The sequence below is a fragment of the Coregonus lavaretus genome (assembly GCF_964263955.1).
Source record: "Coregonus lavaretus genome assembly, chromosome: 22".
NCBI classification, from domain to species: Eukaryota; Metazoa; Chordata; class Actinopteri; order Salmoniformes; family Salmonidae; genus Coregonus; species Coregonus lavaretus.
The window spans coordinates 27,796,853-27,818,590 of record NC_140009.1 but is presented as its reverse complement, the minus strand read 5'-3'; the positions used below and the strand labels follow the sequence as shown (position 1 = coordinate 27,818,590).

At 42.6% G+C, this 21,738-nt stretch overlaps 3 protein-coding genes across 7 annotated transcripts in view; 2 read left to right on the top strand and 1 right to left on the bottom strand.

Moving 5' to 3' along the window:
- Positions 1–499: 499 nt before the first annotated feature.
- On the top strand, positions 500–7,646 carry LOC311149643 (WD repeat-containing protein 13-like). Of its 3 annotated transcripts, none has more exons than XM_084186835.1 (10): positions 500–550; positions 4,568–4,662; positions 5,054–5,285; positions 5,539–5,648; positions 5,814–5,944; positions 6,047–6,354; positions 6,467–6,647; positions 6,812–6,953; positions 7,173–7,291; positions 7,418–7,646. In XM_084186835.1, exons 2-10 carry the CDS (start codon positions 4,622–4,624, stop codon positions 7,600–7,602), a joined length of 1,449 nt encoding a protein of 482 aa, XP_084042961.1. In that variant the 5' UTR covers positions 500–550; positions 4,568–4,621; the 3' UTR covers positions 7,603–7,646. The 3 variants fall into 3 exon arrangements, with proteins under 3 accessions (XP_084042961.1, XP_084042963.1, XP_084042962.1); XM_084186837.1 differs by having other exon boundaries at positions 513–561; XM_084186836.1 differs by lacking the exon at positions 500–550 and adding an exon at positions 1,023–1,111.
- A 2,387-nt stretch (positions 7,647–10,033) lies between these two features.
- On the top strand, positions 10,034–14,322 carry LOC311149863 (histone-lysine N-methyltransferase SUV39H1-like). The gene is made up of 7 exons (XM_084187101.1): positions 10,034–10,086; positions 10,500–10,687; positions 11,684–12,016; positions 12,184–12,510; positions 12,712–12,858; positions 13,030–13,159; positions 13,412–14,322. Exons 1-7 carry the CDS (start codon positions 10,068–10,070, stop codon positions 13,615–13,617), a joined length of 1,350 nt encoding a protein of 449 aa, XP_084043227.1. The 5' UTR covers positions 10,034–10,067; the 3' UTR covers positions 13,618–14,322.
- A 1,805-nt stretch (positions 14,323–16,127) lies between these two features.
- The window catches only part of LOC311149864 (putative G-protein coupled receptor 173), a 28,780-nt gene continuing 23,169 nt past the window's right edge, over positions 16,128–21,738 (bottom strand). The window contains exons 1-2 of one of the 3 annotated variants that reach the window (XM_084187102.1): positions 19,902–19,993; positions 16,128–17,547 (exon numbers count right to left, since the gene is read on the bottom strand). In XM_084187102.1, the coding sequence (XP_084043228.1) occupies positions 16,144–17,346 (1,203 nt within the window). In that variant the 5' untranslated portion in view covers positions 17,347–17,547; positions 19,902–19,993 and the 3' untranslated portion in view covers positions 16,128–16,143. Of the gene's footprint in view, positions 17,548–18,825; positions 18,898–19,901; positions 19,994–21,738 lie in introns of those variants that run through there. The other 2 variants (XM_084187104.1, XM_084187103.1) reach the window with 2 other exon arrangements.

Here is a 21,738-nt window from a genome sequence, read left to right as displayed (position 1 = left end):
ACAATTAGGGAGAAAACTCTCTTCAGATGGTGGTGCTTATGAGAGACGGTGTGGTAGACCATACAGGTTGGTTCGCAGGGTGTTGTGTGTTGTGGTCAATGTCTCCTCCTAGTGATGAAATACAGAAGTGGAACCAGTAAAAAACAATTGGAAAACTGGGCAAGCTTTATTCAACTACACTAGGTGTAATTGATATACAACCATTACTATATAATACATGTTGAATATGTTGGGTATTGGAAAATTACAACAGGGCTAAGCAAAACTATGGATAACAACAAAAAACATAAAACGCTTATGCATTTATTTGGGAACACGCCCTAATTGCCATGGTTTCCTGGTTTATTAAAGACTGTACAAACTCTGCATACATACATTTTTGGCGTACAGACATATTATTTGATTTGTAAATCATATTGATTACGTCAAGACATAGTAATGCTGGGTCAGCCATATGTTTTACAAGTCAGCGTAGCTGCGCACTAGGGCAGGATCAATGGTGTCACATGATTTGACACTGACAGCGCTGGCGAAAAGCTAAGGAAGGAAGGTGAGCTATCGGTGAGGTTTTCGTTATATGTTGAATGTCATTTTTTATGGAAAAGGACGTCGTTTAAAATGCTTTTGAAGAAATAGACAAAATCAGTCTGCTAAGTAGCATTTGAGGACAGGGGCGTCCAGTTATCATCAGGCATGGCTAGCAAGCAACTGTAGCTAGCCCAATATTTGACTAAAGGAGCCTAACATTACTCCGTAGTCCAAGGACCTTACATGTTCTGTTTTAAAGGGCAAATTGCCTCTGGAAGCCAAAACAACCAAATTCTCAAATATAAACTTGAATCGATTCTCATTTGCGGTTCTAGAAACATAACCCTCTACTTTCATATCACATCCAAATAATTTCACAAATGCAAAATACACACTTACTGTATGTACAGTGTTTTAATCGGGTTTAACACAGTTACAGCGACAGTACTTTTCAGTGACAACACATTTGTGGTGTCTGTCCTTTACACACAGGTGTTCCGAGACGCAGATAGCTAATTAGCACAGGTCTTCCATCTTTACAAGCGCTCAAATACGGCCATGTGGGAACCCTAACCATATAAAGGTGTGTATCAATTTAACCTTTTTGTTTTTTGAAAATTATGTCTTGCTGATATGAAAGATAAGGTCCTTATGCTTCAAAAACTTAAGGCAAGCAATGCATGTTAATGTTCAGACCAAGCGTTGCGGCTCTCTTTACAAAACTTCCCCCTACAGAAGACGCCTTCTTCCAATTTGTATTTATTTTATTTCACCTTTATTTAACCAGGCAAGCCAGTTGAGAACAAGTTCTCATTTACAACTGCGACCTGGCCAAGATAAAGCAAACCAGTGCGATAAAAACAACAACACAGAGTTACATATGGAATAAACAAAACGTACAGTCAATAACACAATAGAAAATGTATATACAGTGTGTGCAAATGTAGTAAGTTATGGAGGTAAGGCAATAAATAGGCCATAGTGCAAAATAATTGCAATTTAGTATTAACACTGGAGTATATATAGATGTGCAGAAGATGATGTGCAAATAGAGATACTGGGGTGCAAATGAGCAAAATAAATAACAATGTAAATAATATAATAATAATAATATAATAATAATATGCCATTTAGCAGACGCTTTTATCCAAAGCGACTTAGTCATGCGTGCATACATTTTTGTGTATGGGTGGTCCCGGGGATCGAACCCACTACCTTGGCGTTACAAGCGCCGTGCTCTACCAGCTAAATAACAATATGGGGATGAGGTAGTTGGGTGGGCTAATTACAGATGGGCTGTGTACAGGTGCAGTGATCGGTAAGCTGCTCTGACAACTGATGCTTAAAGTTAGTGAGAGAGATAAGTGTCTCCAGCTTCAAAGATTTTTGCAGTTCGTTCCAGTCATTTTCAGCAGAGAACTGGAAGGAATGGTGGCCAAAGGAGGTGTTGGCTTTGGGGATGACCAGTGAGAAATACCTGCTGGAACGCATACTACGGATGGGTGTTGCTATGGTGACGGATGATCTAAGATAAGGCGGTATTTGCCTAGAAGTGATTTATAGATGACCTGGAGCCAGTGGGTTTGGCGACTAATATGTAGTGAGGGCCAGCCAACGAGAGCGTACAGGTCACAATGGTGGGTAGTATATGGGGCTTTGGTGACAAAACGGATGGCACTGTGATAGACTACATCCAATTTGCTGAGTTGAGTGTTGGAAGCTATTTTGTAAATTACATCGCCGAAGTCAAGGATCGGTAGGATAGTCAGTTTTACGAGGGCATGTTTGGCAGCATGAGTGAAGGAGGCTTTGTTGCGAAATAGGAATAACTTTGGATTGGAGATGCTTAATGTGAGTCTGGAAGGAGAGTTTACGGTCTAACCAGACACCTAGGTATTTGTAGTTGTCCACATATTCTAAGTCAGACCCGCCGAGAGTAGTGATTCTAGTTGGGCGGGCGGGTGCAAGCAGTGTTCGATTGAAGAGCATGCATTTAGTTTTACTAGCGTTAAAGAGCAGTTGGAGGCCATGGAAGGAGTGTTGTATGGCATTGAATCTCGTTTGGAGGTTTGTTAGCACAGCGTCCAATGAAGGGCCAGATGTATACAAAATGGTGTCGTCTGCGTAGAGGTGGATCTGAGAGTCACCAGCAGCAAGAGCGACATCATTGATATACACAGAGAATAGTCGGCCTGAGAATTGAACCCTGTGGCACCCCAATAGAGTCCAGACAACAGGCCCTCTGATTTGACACATTGAACTCTATCTGAGAAGTAGTTGGTGAACCAGGCGAGGCAGTCATTTGAGAAACCAAGGCTATTTAGTCTGCCAATGACTTACACTACATAACCAAAAGTATGTGGACACCTGCTCGTCGAACATCTCATTCCAAAATCATGGGCATTAATATGGAGTTGGTCCCCCCTTTGCTGCTATAACAGCCTCCACTCTTCTGGGAAGGCTTTCCAGTAGATGTTGGAACATTGCTGCGGGACAATAGCATTAGTGAGGTCGGGCACTGATGTTGGGCGATATACCTGGCTCACGGTCGGCGTTCCAATTCATCCCAAAGGTGTTCGATAGGGTTGAGGTAAAGGCTCTGTGCAGGCCAGTCAAGTTCTTCCACACCGATTTCGACAAACCCTTTTTGTATGGACCTCGCTTTGTGCACGAGGGCATTGTCATAATGAAACAGGAAAGGGCCTTCCCCAAACTGTTGCCAAAAAGTTGGAAGCACAGAATCGTCTAGAATGTCTTTGTATGCTGTAGTCTTAAGATTTCCCTTCACTGGAACTAAGGGGCCTAGCCCGAACCATGAAAAACAGCCCCAGACTATTATTCCTCTTCCACCAAACTTTACAGTTGGCACTATGCATTGGGCCAGGTAGTGTTCTCCTGGCATCCATCAAATCCAGATTAGTCCATCGGACTGCCAGATGGTGAAGCGTGATTCATCACTCCAGAGAATGCGTTTCCACTGTTCCAGAGTCCAATGGCGGCGAGCTTTACACCACTCCAGCCGACGCTTGGCATTGTGCATGGTGATCTTAGGCTTGTGTGCAGCTGCTCGGCCATGTAAACCAATTTCATGAAGCTCCCGACAAACAGTTCTTGTGCTGACGTTGCTTCCAGAGGCAGTTTGGAACTCAGTAGTGAGTGTTGCAACAGAGGACAGACGATTTTTACGCACCTCAGCACTCGTCGGTCCCGTTCTGTTAGCCTACCACTTCACGGCTGAGCCGTTGTTGCTCCTAGACATTTCCACTTCACAATAACAGCACTTACAGTTGACCGGGGCAGCTTTAAAAGTGCAGAAATTTGACAAATTGACTTGTTGGAAAGGTGGCATCCTATGACGGTGCCAACGTTGAATGTTACTTAGCTTTTCAGTAAGGCCATTCTACTGCCAATGTTTGTCTTTGGAGATTGCGTGGCTATGTGCTCGATTTTATACACATGTCAGCAACGGTGTGTCTGAAATAGCAGAATCCACTAATTTGAAGGGTTGTCCACATACTTTTGTATATATAGTGTATATGTAATGGAACTGAATCATGATCAAGGGCTAGCATAGCTTTCTTCACACAGTATAAGCACTCGGAAGCCGACGTTCGTGAGCATTCTCATAGACTTTGACTGGGCGGGTTAGCAAGTTAGTTTTGTGGCATCTACATAAAAGATTTCGGCACCGTTTCTGTCTTTTGTCATTGATATTCTGTGACTAACAATGTAGCTGTCGTTATAATAGGGCAGCCCTTTTAATGTCAAGAAGTCGCAGAAGTCAATCGCTGGATCGTGTCTGTTGCGACCTGTCCTGTTTTGACAGAGTAGCTACCATCTGGAACACAAATTGCATTACACTGTGCCCAATTTCTTTGCCACTGAAGCTATATCCCGGGATTAATGCCGATCTAGCCGACAGTGTTCTGTACCTGCCAATAACACACTGTCTGGACTCTGGAGGCTAAATTGAATTAGCCTGCATGTAGCCTACTCCCCTACCATTCTCTAATTAGTTGTGCTGTGTATGTGTTTATAGGGATCTGACATCTGCCCTGGCCGTGGCGTCCTCTCTACCTTGAATGTTTGTGGAATGGCTGCAGTTTGGCAGCAGGTGTTGGCAGTGGATGCAAGGTAAGTCTCATTTAAAGAACTGGTGGCATGGCTTAATGGCCTCACAGTACTGATAAAAATAAGTCTACTGATACAGATCTTGCATAGATTGCTGTCTAGGGCTAGCCTGGTTAAACCAGACTGACCGCTGCTAAAACAATGGTGATCGCAGTTGTTAGTCTCGTTAAACCAGGCTAGCCAAGGGCATTGATTGTAGTAAAACTGCTGTCAGCATGTTTGTATTAGTGAATAGTAGGCCTAATACTTATACAGCAGTTCTCAGTTCAAGCAAAACGATCTAAAGAAAGGTACAAAGTGAGAAATTACCATTCACAGATCCTACTGTTGCTAATAACTGTTGTCTGTCTCTCTCTCTCGCTCTCTTTACCCCCTTCCCGCGATCCCTTCACAGGTACAATGCTTACCGCACACCTACGTTCCCACAGTTCCGCACGCAATACATTCGCCGGCGCAGCCAGCTGCTCAGGGAGAACGCCAAGTGTGGCTTTGAGCCGGGGCTGCGCAGACATTACCTGAGGCTGCGCAGCCAGCTGCTGGGCATGCGCTACGGGCCCCTGTCTGAGCAGAGCAGCTTCAGGGCCAGCAGTGTGCGCAGCTCCCGCACCACATTGGACCGCATGGAGGTTAGACTCAGAGACTGAGAGGAAGGGAGAGCGAGAGCGAGATGGTCAGAAACAGAATACTGTCAATAAGTAGTTTGAACAGTCAAGATTAGACTGAGATGAGATGCCGTCAAGGTAAATTGAGATGGAGGGAGAAAGACAAACGTAGGCAGACTCAGAAGATGATTGTTTTGATATGGCCTGTAAATCTCTCACTGCTTGCACTCACTCCATTAGGTTCTCTTGCTCATTATCCCACCCTCTTTCTTGACAGGACTTTGAGGAGGACCCCCGTGCTCAGGGGGCTCGTGGTCACCGTCGATCGGTGAGCAGAGGCTCCTACCAGGTAAAGGCCCAGATGAACAGGGCAGTCTACGATGAGAGGTAACCCCAGCCACTCCTTACTGATCCCATTCATCCTTTAGTCTCTTTTCTTTTGAAACACTGGATTGTTTCATGTTTATAAGCACAGCATTTCATTGAGTGATGGTCAAATGTGTAATACATTATTCTTCCTGATTAGAAACGTTAGTTTGTTTGTGCCTACAGGCCTCCAGGTGCCTTGGTGCCAACCTCTGTGGCAGAGGCTAGCCGTGCCATGGCCGGGGACACCACTCTGAGTGAGAACTATGCTTTTGCTGGCATGCACCACATATTTGACCAACACGTGGATGCTGCAGGTGAGTGGAAAGGACAGTATGTGATGGAAAGATATCAATGCAAGGACTGAGTATTTCTGTGTCTTATTCTCATGTTTTGTTGGGTTCCCTCTTCTCCTCTAGTTCCACGGCTGCAGTTTGCTAACGATGACAAGCACCTCCTAGCCTGCTGCTCATTGGACAGCACTCTATCTATCATGACCCTGTTCTCGTCCCCGCCCAGTGTGAAGGTGATCCTGAAGGGTCACGCAGGTCCCGTCACTGACTTCGCTTGGTCCCTTAGCAACGACGTCATCGTGTCGACGTCAAAGGATGGGACGCTGCGTATTTGGAACACGGAGGATGGGAGGTGTATCCGTGAGGTCAGAGACCCTGAGGCCAGCGAACTGCTCTGCTGCACCTTCCAGCCCATGAACAACAACCTCACAGTGGTGAGTCATAGTAAAAGCGTTGTCTCTACAATGGCCAAACTCTCTTCCTTACGGCTTCCCTGACCTTCACCAATGCTCACCCTGACCCCCTGACCTCTGTTCTGTCCTCCAGGTGGGGAACAGTAAGCACCTCCTGCAGGTGGTAAACATCTCCACAGGGAAGAAGGTGAAGGGAGGTTCTAGTAAGCTGACAGGACGGGTGCTGTCTATGTCCTTTGATGCCCCTGGGAGGATCCTTTGGGCCGGGGACGACAGGGGCAGCATATTCTCCTTCCTGTTTGACATGGCCACAGGTAGACCGAGGAAAACCCTCTCTGCTTTTTATGAATAAGTAGTATAAAATCATTTTATCTATAAAGCGCTTTATCACAAACCCAAAGTACTAGGCCACAAGCATAGGAAAGAGAAGTGTTGTGTGTGTGTGTGTCTAACAACAACTCTGAATTTCGACCCACAGGGAAGCTGACCAAAGCCAAGCGGCTGGTGGTGAGTGAGGGCAGTCCCATCTGCAGCATCTCTGCCCGCTCCTGGATCAGCAGAGAGGCCCGAGACCCCTCCCTGCTTATCAACGCCTGTGTCAACAAACTGCTACTCTACAGGTCACACACACAGAGGCTCCATTAGTTATAATCCAAACACTTAAAAATGAATTTAACTGTCATAGTTTCATTAACTGCTGCATTTTGCATTGGAACGTGTATGTAATATCAGTCATACATACTTGTATGCTATTGCATAAACAAGGAAGGTGTGATCCACTCTGTGCACTGTATGCTGAGTTGAGTTTGACTGGTTCTGTGTTCCTCTCGTCTTCATAGAGTGGTGGATAATGAAGGCACTCTGCAGCTGAAGACGAGCTTCCCTATCAAGCATGGCTACCAGCCCCTCCACAGCATCTTCTGCCCTCTCATGTCCTTCAGACAGGGCGCCTGTGTTGGTATGAGCCTCACTCACACTGCCTTACTTATAACATAGTTATAGCATAGGATTGTTCACACCAGTATTCTCTCTCTAACTCTCTCTTTCCTGTTTTTCTCCCCCTTTTCTCCTCTCTTTATGCCAGTGACTGGCAGTGAGGATGCCTGTGTCTACTTCTTCGATGTGGAGCGCAACACTAAGGCCATAGTCAACAAGCTGCAGGGTCACGGTGGCCCAGTGCTGGATGTCAGCTTCAACTGTGATGAGAGCTTACTGGCCTCTGCTGATTCCACTGGCATGGTCATCATCTGGAGGCGGGAGCAGAAGTGATCAACCAACCACACAGTGGGGGAAAAAAGTATTTAGTCAGCCACCAATTGTGCAAGTTCTCCCACTTAAAAAGATGAGAGAGGCCTGTAATTTTCATCATAGGTACATGTCAACTATGACAGACAAATTGAGAATTTTTTTCTCCAGAAAATCACATTGTAGGATTTTTTATGAATTTATTTGCAAATTATGGTGGAAAATAAGTATTTGGTCACTTAATAACAAGCAAGATTTCTGGCTCTCACAGACCTGTAACTTCTTCTTTAAGTGGCTCCTCTGTCCTCCACTCGTTACCTGTATTAATGGCACCTGTTTGAACTTGTTATCAGTATAAAAGACACCTGTCCACAACCTCAAACAGTCACACTCCAAACTCCACTATGGCCAAGACCAAAGAGCTGTCAAAGGACACCAGAAACAAAATTGTAGACCTGCACCAGGCTGGGAAGACTGAATCTGCAATAGGTAAGCAGCTTGGTTTGAAGAAATCAACTGTGGGAGCAATTATTAGGAAATGGAAGACATACAAGACCACTGATAATCTCCCTCGATCTGGGGCTCCACGCAAGATCTCACCCGTGGGGTCAAAATGATCACAACAATGGTGAGCAAAAATCCCAGAACCACACGGGGGGACCTAGTGAATGACCTGCAGAGAGCTGGGACCAAAGTAACAAAGCCTACCATCAGTAACACACTACGCCGCCAGGGACTCAAATCCTGCAGTGCCAGATGTGTCCCCCTGCTTAAGCCAGTACATGTCCAGGCCCGTCTGAAGTTTGCTAGAGTGCATTTGGATGATCCAGAAGAGGATTGGGAGAATGTCATATGGTCAGATGAAACCAAAACAGAACTTTTTGGTAAAAACTCAGCTCGTCGTGTTTGGAGGACAAAGAATGCTGAGTTGCGTCCAAAGAACACCATACCTACTGTGAAGCATGGGGGTGGAAACATCATGCTTTGGGGCTGTTTTTCAGCAAAGGGACCAGGATGACTGATCCGTGTAAAGGAAAGAATGAATGGGGCCATGTATCGTGAGATTTTGAGTGAAAACCTCCTTCCATCAGCAAGGGCATTGAAGATGAAACGTGGCTGGGTCTTTCAGCATGACAATGATCCCAAACACACCGCCCGGGCAACGAAGGAGTGGCTTCGTAAGAAGCATTTCAAGGTCCTGGAGTGGCCTAGCCAGTCTCCAGATCTCAATCCCATAGAAAATCTTTGGAGGGAGTTGAAAGTCCGTGTTGCCCAGCAACAGCCCCAAAACATCACTGCTCTAGAGGAGATCTGCATGGAGGAATGGGCCAAAATACCAGCAACAGTGTGTGAAAACCTTGTGAAGACTTACAGAAAATGTTTGACCTGTGTCATTGCCAACAAAGGGTATATAACAAAGTATTGAGAAACTTTTGTTATTGACCAAATACTTATTTTCCACCATAATTTGCAAAAAAATTCATTAAAAATCCTACAATGTGATTTTTTTCTGGAAAAAAAATTCTCATTTTGTCTGTCATAGTTGATGTGTACCTATGATGAAAATTACAGGCCTCTCATCTTTTTAAGTGGGAGAACTTGCACAATTGGTGGCTGACTAAATACTTTTTTTCCCCACTGTACTTCTGTCAATTCTCTGCTAGAAAAAAAGCAGCTACCACTCTACTGTCCAACCATAAGCCATTAGAACTTCACTTCTAGAATGTTAAATACAGTACAAATTAAATGAACTCTGACAACGTGCAGTGAGGTAATCAAGGGATATCTGTGTTGTCTAGGAGGTTTTAGTGGAGTTTTTAGGTTTTCACCATAGAAAAGAGAGCACTGCTTCTCACTGAAGGACCTGAGAGGCTTGCATGAGTCAAGATTAAGACCTGTAATGACACCCTGGTATAGAGCTAACTGTTTATTGTAAAGCAGTAATGAAGCAGAATAATGGAATATACTAATTGACAGCCTTATTTATGCATTTGCCCATTTGCCTTCAAGGGTTCCCATGTTTATTGTTGGACTTTGATGTATCAAGAACCCATCATAGAAATCATTATTGACAATTCAGAATAACTACAGGATCAATAAAGACCGATCAAAATGATGGGACCTCAAAACATTTGTGAGTGTTTGTATTTGCATTTGCCTGTGTTTGTCACTGAAGTCTTGCTGGTTGCAAATTACTATAATATATTTATGAAATGCATATACTGAATAAAGTAACCACAGTACATCACACAGAGTTGCTTGATTTTGTTGAATTGCTAGTGTTTATTACAATGTATGACTGTAAGTCGCTTTGGATAAAAGCGTCTGCTAAATGGCATATTTATTTATTTATTTAGCCATGTGTAAATTATTTTCGTTTTCCACACTTGAGCTAGAAGTCTATTGGTCATTTGGGCTGTCATTCTAAAAGCGGATCCATCCAACCTTTGGCTAGCGAGAGTTCCTGGGATTTTGGCGGTGAAGTAAAGATGGCGGAAGATTTAAAAGGTAAGGTCCCAAATTCTAAAGAAAATGTTGGATTTGTTTACTTTTCTTCGGTAACAGCTGTTATGTGATAATCACGCTTTAAAAAAATTATATATCATGAAGTTGATTAGAAAAATGGTGATGCAACACAGTTTATTATATATTTGTCGAAGTTAGCCTAGCTAGCTAACGTTAGCTGGCCCATTTCGCAATCAGTGGTCGAATCTTGTAGCTAGTTAGCTGCAACATGTTTGATTTTCATTAATAAACAGTAGTGAATATAACTACCATCGCATATGAATACTTAGCAACCTAGCTATGCACATACAGAATGAAAACATGTTGATAAATAAATGGAGTCATGATGATAGTTGCTGATCGGAGCGAGCCATGTCGTGTTGTTCTTTGTGTAACTGGCTTGTCACTCACTGCAGAGTGCCAAGTTGCATGTAAAGTGACAACGAGCCAGTTGCAGACACACTGTCGTCATGAAGGGATTGTGTGCTTGGATCTGGGGGTCAACAAGAGACAAATGCACGACTTCGAAGTGGAGTACCTGTGTGACTACAAGAGGACACTTGTTCCTGGAAGGAAGAGAGCCAATCCAACGGGAGTACCAAAGGTTAGAACAAATTCTATCTATCAGTGGTGGAAAAAGTACCCAATTGTCATACTTGAGTAAAAGTAAAGGTACCTTAATAGAAAATGACTCAAGTAAAAGTGAAAGTCACCCTGTAAAATACTACTTGAGAAAGTCTAAAATAATTTGGTTAGAAATATACTTAAGTATCAAAAGTACATGTAATTGCTCAAATATACTTAAGTATTAAAAGTAAAAGTATATATCATTTCAAATGTGTTATATTAAGAAAACCATATGGCACGATTTTTAAATATATATATATATATTTTTTTTTTTTTTTATCGTGCCATCTGGTTTTCTTAATATAACACATTTGAAATGATATATACTTTATATATAAAACAGGATAGCCAAGGGGCACACTCCTAAACTCAGACATCATCATTTACAAACAAAGCATTTGTGTTTAGTGAGTCTGCCAGATCAGAGGCAGTAGGGATGACCTGGGATGTTCTCTTGATAAGTGTGTGAATTTGACCATTTTCCTGTCCTGCTAAGCATTCAAAATGTAATGAGTACTTCTGGGTGTCAGGGAAAATGTATGGAGTAAAAAGTATATTATTTTCTTTAGGAATGTAGAGGAGTAAAAGTTACCCCAAAAAACTACTTAGGTAGTACTTTAAAGTATTTTTACTAGTATACTTTACACCACTGCTAGCTATGCTATGGTTTGATTTTGGTAGCTAGAGATTATATTGATCCAGCTTTAATTTATGTAATTTACAGTGCTGGCAATGTCTGACTGTCACTGAAAGCATCCATCTTTAATTGAGAGAGACATGCTCCCCTGCAAACCCTGCTCCAACCTGTATGTGTATGTGTGTCTTTCAGAGGGGTTGGGATAAAATAGAAGTCACATTTCCGTTGGACCTTGTGTACAGTTGGCCAAATAAAGTGATCTTAAGAGATGTCTACCTTGTCATAGGGGCACCAGAGTTTAGTCTGACTCCTTGTCAGCTGCTGTTTTTTTCCTAGGAGAGGGAGTTCTACCTGGTTAAATGGAAGCGTTACCCAGATCACATGAACACCTGGGAGCCGAGGAAAAACCTCAGGTGTGTGGAGCTCCTACGTCAGTTCTGGGACGATGTCTTCCTGGAGCTGCAGAGACAGAAAAAGACTGTAGTCCCCAACCGGTTTGAACCAGAGCTATCCTTTTACCTGGAGCAGAGAGCCAGACATAGGCAGAGCCTGCAGAGGTGGGAGGCCCAGATCAACAGTGTCGGGGGCCTCACCAAACGCATCCTGGTCCGCAACCGTGTGGACCTTGAGGGCCCTCCGAAGAACTTTACCTACATCAACGGATACAAGGTGTGCAAGGGCTTGTGAATCACCAGTACTTTGTATCCAAGACATGTTTCAACTGTAGTGATGCTACCCTCTTTATCACTGTCTAGTATATAGGCTGCAGTATTATGCATCAGCAATACAGTACAAATATAAATATGTATAATGAAATCAAAGATTTTCTCTCTTAGGTGGGTGAGGGCATTTCGGTGACGACGGTGGCAGTGGGGTGCGAGTGCACCAACTGTTTGGAGAACCCTGTGGGTGGTTGCTGCCCAGGAGTATCGGGCCATGGCTTTTCCTACAACGAGTGTGGGCAGGTGACGGTTAAGCCTGGGCAGCCCATCTATGAGTGCAACAAGAAGTGTCGCTGTGGACCAGACTGCCCCAACAGAGTGGTACAGAGAGGGATACAGCATACCCTCTGCATCTTCAAAACAGACAACGGGCGGGGGTGGGGCGTACGCGCCTCTGAGCGTATCAAAAAGCATTCCTTCGTCATGGAGTATGTCGGAGAGGTAAGAAAGACAACTTTGATTATAGAGAGAGCTTATTTGGTGCTCAGTTTCTAATATCACCAGCAGCTGTCACAATTGACAATCAAACATCAACATACTACTAGTGGTTTTTATTATCTCATGCAGCACTGTGTGTATCCTGGCTGTATTACACGGTATGGTTGTTCTCTGTTGTGATTGGCTGTATTGTGTTCTATCCAGATCATCACTACAGAGGAGGCAGAGAGGAGGGGTCAGGTCTATGACAGACAGGGAGCAACATACCTGTTTGACCTGGACTATGTTGAGGATGAGTACACTGTTGACGCTGCTCGCTATGGAAACGTCTCCCACTTTGTCAACCACAGTGTGAGTGGGGGAAGGGAAACTTACTGGTTTGGGGTCAATTCCATTTCAATTCAGTTAAGTACTTACTGAATTGAAAGGGAATTGACCCCCAACCCTGTTACTTACCAAATCATTTCACATTTGAGAACACTTAATCATTAGACCTTGTCTTTTCTGACCTCTGTCCCAAAGTGCAACCCGAACCTGCAGGTGTACAATGTATTCATAGACAACCTGGATGAGAGACTACCACGCCTGGCTTTCTTCTCAAACCGTGGTATCAGAGCTGGGGAGGAGCTCACCTTCGACTACAATATGCAGAGTAGGTTTCATCTGATATATCATACTGTATATCCACAGATCACAAGATCGCTGAAATAAAACATATGGAAATACAGTCGAATTACATTTCTGAGAGCCTACAAAATGGAACATTAATTCATATGTCTCAATAGAGCTGGTGGTAAGGTTAATGGAAGATTTAGAATCCATTTAGGTTGTAGATTCGGTGATATCTTAAAATGGGTTGCATTGCTTCTGTCATTTTAACCCTTTTTTCTTTTTGTCTTTCTAGTTGATCCAATAGATGTGGAGAGCACTAAGATGGACTCCAATTTCAGTATGACTGGCTCACCTAAAAAGGCTCACATGTCTGGATCACCTAAAAAGACTCACATGTCTGGATCACCCAAAAAGGATCACATGTCTGGATCACCCAAAAAGCGTGTGCGCATGGAGTGCAAGTGTGGGAATGACAATTGCAGGGGGTACTTGTTTTAGGGGTGTGACACCATTAGTGCCATCATGACAATTAAACTTTATTTCTGGCATTTTAAATGGACTGTGAATATATGGTGTCTTTTAATATTCAACCCTTTCATCAAACACTATTCATTAGGGTTGGGGCATCATGTTTAATTTGTTTCTAACCTGTTTGCAGTTTTTTAGAGTTATTTGGTTTTAGTATACAACACTAGAATCAAATTGTGTGCCATATTTAAATAACATAAACACTATGATCTCTCATTGAATGCTGAACTACTTTTCATTTGATGTAATCATCTGCTGTACAATTTGTCTGTACAAAACTGGCATGTGTGAAAGTTGAAAGGTGTGTTTTTAATATGTATGAAAATGCACTCTTCCATGACATTATTTGGATTAGGAGCCGTTGATTAGTGATGGGGGGGAAATCGATAGTTACATATTGGGATATTATTTTTGACTATAAATCGTATAGGTTTGACAAAATTGGAATATAATTTTTTGCTGAAGTTGGCTGCACCAAAATGCCAGTAGTTTTCCATCATAGCTTGTTCTCCATATTCTTTTTAGATAGGGCGCCAATATCTTTTAAACACTTTTATTTCCATGGCTGATCAAAACTGGTTTTCTCATGGCTCTCTCTTGTCCCTCTGCAGCAGATATATGGTGAGCAATATGTTTGGAACATCGAATTGTAATAAAATCACATTATCGAATCGCAATACATATAGAATCGTGAGAATCTCAATACATATCGTATCGTGAGGTCCCTGGCAATTCCCAACCCTACCGTTGATAGAGAAATTGTAAAGAGCTTTCTTGTGACTGCAATTCAATAGGCTGGCTAAAACCATTAATTACAGGCGGTAGGCCTGTCACTCGTGTTAAGCCTCACATTTATTGGTATATGGAGCTACTGTCCCCTCATAGAGGTTGCACTGGGTTAGACTGGCAAAATTGTAGGACCTCTTCCCATTGTGAGATCTTATGTATCACGTGTCTCAGAGTAGGAGTGCTGATTTTAGGATCAGTTTTGCCTTTTAGATCAGCACTTCTACTCTGAGATACTTGATACGTACTGCCCCAGACTTTCCCTAACGGATGTCATTCAGTGGCAAAAGCTACACTGTATATTGAGCATTACTAGGTCATCTTGGTCCAGATCTTTCTGTAAATAAAACATGCCTTTTTCTTACGAATGTACAACTGGCAAAATAAAAGGAATATTTTATTATACCAACTGCATGTTTAGCTCTATTTGTTTTGTGTTTCTCTAATTGCTAAGAATATGGATCCCATAGCAACTGAAGTCAGTAGCCAGATCAAAATGCAGCAAAAGTAGACTATTGGTGAGTGGAAAAAACAACCCCTTTAAATACTGTACAACAGGATATCTTAGAGATGAATACCAGACCCCTCCAATCTTTCTAAACCCCATTTCACTTCTCAGTTGTTTTTTCAATGTCAAAACATTATTTGCAAACTTCAGTCTGGGAACCATGAAAAAATGCAACTCTTGATGTTGGAAAGCATGCTATTTTGTTGCTCTCTGCCTTTAGAAAGTGTTATCTTTGAACAAGGAATGTTCAGACATATTTAAGCCAAATAATTAGCACTGAATTCCAAACATTACTCTTATCTAAATTAGTGAATGTCATTAGATTTTTATGATTATCTGGAATATAGAAGGCACATACTTTTGCCCAGGTTATATTGGTGGTTCCCTGATGGTTAAAGAAAATAAATAACAATATGGGTCCCATTACAATGCACATGAGATTCTTTCCAATCTAGATTCATTATCCATTTGCAGTTGATGATAACCTATGCTATTTTGGTGACAGTTGCAATCGCCTCCATTGAACTAGAGAAAATCACTGTTAATAGTTTTGACATTTTCAGCCATATAAATGAGATAATCTACGGATAATGTTAATTACCAAGTATTACTACAAACCTGCTTCTCATACTGCATGTGTCCACACACACACACACACACGTGATATGTACATCACATATGAAACGAAGTCATAATTCATTTGCAAAAATAGTAGCATCTGATAAACATTATATTTACAAAAAAATGTCAAATAGACATTTCAGTATAATATAAACAAAACACACCAATCCCACCACCATCACTCAATGCAGTAGAGCAGGGGTGTCATACTCATTTTGCTCCGGGGGCCGCATTTGCTCTTCAACAGACTGAGGGCCGCACTGAATTTTTTAAAATATTTCCTCTGCGTCGAAATTTGAACAAAATAGTCCTCTATCCATAATATTTTTTATTTTTGATGCTCCCTGACTGTCTAGCTTTAATTTCGGTGATTATTAGCAAGCTGGACACAGTCAAGAAACTGTATGAGTGTAGGTCCATTATAATTTCTACACAGTTTCGATTTGGTTTTAGTCATTATAAAGTATATTGAGTTTGTTTCACCCCCCCACACATTTCTTCTTCTAAAAATAAATTTTTTAAATAATTGTTTTATGCAAACCACCTGCGGGCCGGATGTTTGACACCCCTGCAGTAGAGCATCATGTGATGGTGAACACCAACAGCTCATGGCGAGGCAGCTGTTGGTGTTGTCTAGTCCTGCTGTAGGTGGGCAGGTGGGCCCTCAGCACTTTCCTCAAGTCCTCATTGAGAAGGAGGCAGAAGATTGGGTTGACCCCGGCCTGGGCGAAGCTCATCCACACTGTGATGGAGAGGTACCTGTGTGGGATGGAGCAGGACTTGACAAACACCCTCCAGAAGCAGGCCACTATGTAGGGAGCCCAGAGCACCAGGAAGAGCAGGGTGACAATGTAAAACATCCTGCCCAGACTCCTTTCCATCCTCACCTCCTCCATGCCCATCAGACGCCGGTGCTGCTGGTTGTGCAAAGTCTGCCTGATGCCCAGCAGGGTGGGGGGCATTGGGCCCCGGCCGAAGCCTGCGATCCAGTTGGCTGCTGCCTGGCCCGTGGCTCCTGGTCCATGGAAGGTCCAGTTCTGGCTGATGGCCGGCACTAGCTGGATAGGCTTCATCTTCCGGTGCTTGTATTCAAACAGCAGGAGTTTGGCGTAGAAACCATGAGTGGCCAGGACCACGATGGCCAGCATGAGCATGAAGCCCAGAGTGTCATTGGTCTTAAGGTAGCGGTGCTCGAAAATGCACTGGTCCTCGTCTTGAATGAACTTGTACGTCCCCACGTCAAAGATGGGTGGGGATGACATAGCGATGGCCAGAGTCCACACCATGCAGATGATGGCAGCGCAGGTCCAGACCGTCATGCGCTTGGTGTAAAAGCGGTGATGGGCAATGGCCAGGTAGCGAGTCACAGCCACACAGAACAGCATGAAGGCAGCGTGAAAACAGAAGAGCACAGCCAGGAAGGCCACCACCTTGCAGCTGAAGGTGCTGTAGGTCCACTCAGAGCTGTTGTGGACAGACACCAGGACAAAGGGGAAGCAGGCAACAGAGCGGACAACATCAGCCAGGCACAGGTCCAGGAGGAAGAAGTAGGGGGCCTTGTGGAGGGCCCGGTCTCGGAGGACCAGCAGAGACACCAGCAGGTTGCCTACCAGGCTAACACAGAGGATCAGGCCCAGGAACACCAGCTTGATGTAGGCGGACACAGCTGCAGCCGAGATTCCTTCACTGCTGCTGGTGCTGATGCTGCTGGCCCTCTGTGAGGCCAACACTGCCAGCAGGCTGCCTGGGCCATCAATGCCAAAGATCTGGGTCTGGTTAGACATGCCTCCAGCTCTGTGATTCTAGGGGTGGGGTGCTTGGGTGATTCTACCCCTTCTCTCTCTCCGACCGACGCCACTCTTCCGCCTCAGGCAGCCCTCCTCTCGTACGTCCTGGTGTATGCCTCTGTCCCACTCTTACAGGGAGCTGTGAGGATCCATTCTACATAACAGACTCATTTGTCCTCTCTCCATTACATTCAGCACCTGTGAACAAAGAAACAGACAGACATAATAAGACAGTGCATTAACACTCACTCCAGGAGGGCATAGTTAGCACATTTATCCATTTACCAGAACGCAATCATCTGTAAAGCAGGCAGCCTCTACTTATATGTTTGTCAGACCGATTCAGATCCATAAAAACAACAAAGAAAACATGGCTTCTCAGAAGTCTGTGTTGGGCAACAGTGAAGATATCTCCGCCTTACTGTCTTTCAATGGCTGGGATCAGATCAGCAGTTCACCAGCATGCCAGCTCCTTGGCTCTCTCAGTAATTACCTTGCCTGTTGCTAAGATACAACAGCTCACATACTTTGTGCAAGTGTGGGTGTTTGAGTGCATGCATGGGGGTGTATAGGGGATGGAGCAGAGCAGAGCACAACCAAGCAGATCAAATAAGAAAGACAGCATTAGAGTCCAACTAATTCACATTCTAAATGTGAAAATAGTGTTTGTGCCGAAAAAGGGTACTCCAAATTGATTATGTGATTAAAAGGACACTGTAAATGGAAATTGAGTTATCATTACAGCTGAACAAAGGAGTTGGGAGGAAGATGCAGGTCTATGAGTGTGTCTGAGAGTGAGTGATTCACCTGTTGACTTCATAGAATATAAATGATTCCCTAATATTTGAATACACAGGCCTCCCAGGGGACAATGTAGGCCTAAACATAATAATAATAATATATCAAGGAAATGTCTACATAGCATGCAGGGAATTTTCTGCACATTAGAATACCCTGACCCAAGCATATTTCAACTTAATTGTAGAAGGAGCAGGTACAATAAAGAAATGTAACTAACCAGGCTGCGGGAATTCATTGTTGTGCCCATCAAGCAAACATACAGCACAATGGACAGCGCCACATCAGCGCGAACTAAAACAAAGGCCCGATCGCAGATTTCAGCACCCATGTCACTGAACAGCGCCGTGCCCAGGAAACTCATATGATGATAACAATGCACCTGTTCTTGGGGCTGAGCCTGCAGGGAGGCACTAAATACATAGAAGAGTATTGCATACTGCTCTAATCCCAATTAAGACTGTGTAGATGCATGTCATCTTATTCATAGACCTTGGCTACAAATGACTAGCTTTGATAAGAAACATATTTCTGCATGAACACATATCACTTTATCACTGCATTGACTCTTGACTCGTTTTAAGTAATGCCCTGTGAACATGCAGCATGGGAAAGAGATATAAGGTGCATCGTCATGTCACATTTACATTATTTGCTTCATATACAGAAATAACTTACCTTCGATTTCTGGGATACAATTTTGGAGAAGCTACTCTGAAAATATAGTTTACCAAGCTAACAATACTTCACACTGGAAGAAGTTAAGCTACACTAAATCTACCCTTAAGAAAAATATAGTTTACTTAACTAAATAAAGTTACTTTGAAAAACTAGTTCACTACATCCAAACTACAAAAAACTATCATATCTAAATCCGAAATGTCAGACTACAAATTGAAAGAATAGATCACTCTGGAGTCAGATGTTAACAGAATGTGTGATTTAGCCTATTCCACACAAAAACTGTTTCAAGTGAGAATTGGGCAGGTCTAATGCTGAAAAATAAAGTAAATTATTGCCTACGTCACCGATATTTCCTTTTTTTATTGCAAAAAATGTAGTGTGTAGTTCCAGTAGTTAGCTACACCGCTACATGGCAAAATAATTAAATGTAACTACTGAAAACACTACCAAGATTTGAATTTAGTTAAACTACCACCAAGCTACTGCAAAATGTAGTTAAATTACTAGCTTAGTTCACTACTCTCCAACACTGCTGGGAAATGTAAAGATGCCGGAAACCTCCTTCATAGAAGCGGCATTGACATTGTATGAACACATTCTCCAGTCAATATTGAAACCACGTCACTCAAGATAGGCTATGTCTGTCCTCTCTGAGCGATTACACAATTGGGTTGGGCCACAGGTAGCATAATGTTTACTGGGCCTCTTAAGCATAAGTTTGACACAGACCAAAGGATGTGTCCAATTTTAGTGTCCATCATTTCATGTAATTTGCACTATCATCGGATAGGCTATTGTTGCATCAGGTCGGAGGTAAATAGAGCCTAAAGACAATTTAGGAGAGGTAACAGTAACAGCACGTAGGCTAGCCTCTATAGCCTGCAATACAATCTTCCTCTATATCGTCAGATCCAAATCTCAGATTTTCATAGCCATAAACGTAAAATGAAATATCGAGTTTCCCTTGACTAACGTCTTGACGCCCCTTGACGCATATCCACAGTCTTCAAAATAACCTCGATTAATCTCGATTTCCATGATGTCAAAGTAAACGCTGTGCATTTATTTACCCAGTAATTTGAAGCCAGTCTGTGTTGTTGTCCGGTGAAGGTCCACATTGCATTTGTCTGCCTAGCGAACGGTCGGAGCGCATTTGATTTGGCATTGGCTTTTGAAAATGACAAACATTTACATTTATATTGCATGTCTAGTCGACAAACATATGTTAAAAATAAAAACATTTGGGTGTTTAAATTAATTATTTTAAAGTAATCCCAATTAAATGGCTGCGTCTGCTTACGTGGATGCTGTTCGCCTATTCGTATAAATCTTTGGTATTGCTTGCAGAGGGGGGAGTGTACCTACATGCACATACTCTATTACCTCAATTACCTCAACTAGCCTACCTCGTACCCCTGCCCATTGACTCTGTACCGTTGCTCCTTGTACATAGCCTCGTTATTGTTATTTTATTGTGTTACTATTTCCTTTTTATTTAGCAAATCATTTTCTTCCTTTTTAACTGTGGATTGTTGGGAATGGGCTTGTAAGTAAGCATTTCACGGTAAAGTCAACACCTGTTGTATTCGGCAAATGTGACCAATACATTTTGACTTGATTTGATTAGAATCTCACCTATCAGAATCAGAATCACCTTTGTTTGCCAAGAAGCCTACCAGGTTGTTTAAGGTCACAGTGCATGTACCAGGAATTCCCTCTATATGTGAAAGGTCAAATGTCATGACCTCGGAGTGGGAATGCACTGTGACCTTAAACAACCTGGTCTCAGAGCATTTCATATTATTCTCTACTTAAATTCAAGACACTCCATTTAGTATGATATGTTACGTTTCGTATCGTATGTATTCATTTGTGATTACAATTCGTATGATATGTTAAGTAATGCAATTCTTACAATACAGTAAAACTTAAATGAATAGCCTTGGGATTAATTTGCTTAAATCACTGAACACAACAGGCGCTTATTAGAGACAAGCTTCTATTTGAGCCAGGTGTCTATTTCCCATCTATTTCCCATTTGAGCCAGGTGTCTGTACTCCCGAAGTTGTTGACTGTTTTTGTGCTTGCCAGTTAGCTAGCAGTTCTCAGCTTTTAGCAGCCAATGGCTAGCAGTTTCCTACTGGCGATAAAAAAATATTATTGCCAGAGTTATTTTGAGTCATTACTGAATTAATTAATGTAACAAATCAAACATTAAACCTTGTACAATTCATTTAGACCCAGTGTTTATTTGAAACAGACATTTATTTGCTGAAATGTGTGCCGTTGCCTGGCTATTAAAAGGGACAGGCGGCTATTTGTACTATATGTTATGAATTTGCAATATGTACAATATGTTACGAATTCCAATTTGTTGTTGCTAATGTCAGCTAGGTGGCTAAAGCTAATGTTAGCTAGACTAGGGGTTAGGGTTAGGGGTTAAGTTAAAGGGTTAAGGTTAGGGTTAGAGTTAGCTAAAAGGGTTAAGGTTAGGGGACGGGGACTGGTTAGCTAACATGCTAAGTAGTTGCAAAGTAGCTAAAAAGTAGTAAGTTGCTAATTAGCTAAAGTTGTCCACGATGAGATTCAAACACACAACATTTGGATTGCTAGATGTTTGTGTTATACGACCACTCATCCACCCCGTCCAACCACCCTCCCTTCATTTTTGCCTTAAGTAACCATCGTTCTTATGTAACCATACCAAATGTAACATATCATACTAATTTGAATGTCCTGGATTTACTTTACTATGTCACGTCTAGTGTATGAGACCATGCTGCCTTAAAATGAATCAATACTGACCAATACCTATGTAATAGAAATTGTAATTTGGCCCAACAGTAATTATAAAACACATGTATAAGAGTTGCTTTATTACAATTAAAATATCCTAAAGATTAGATC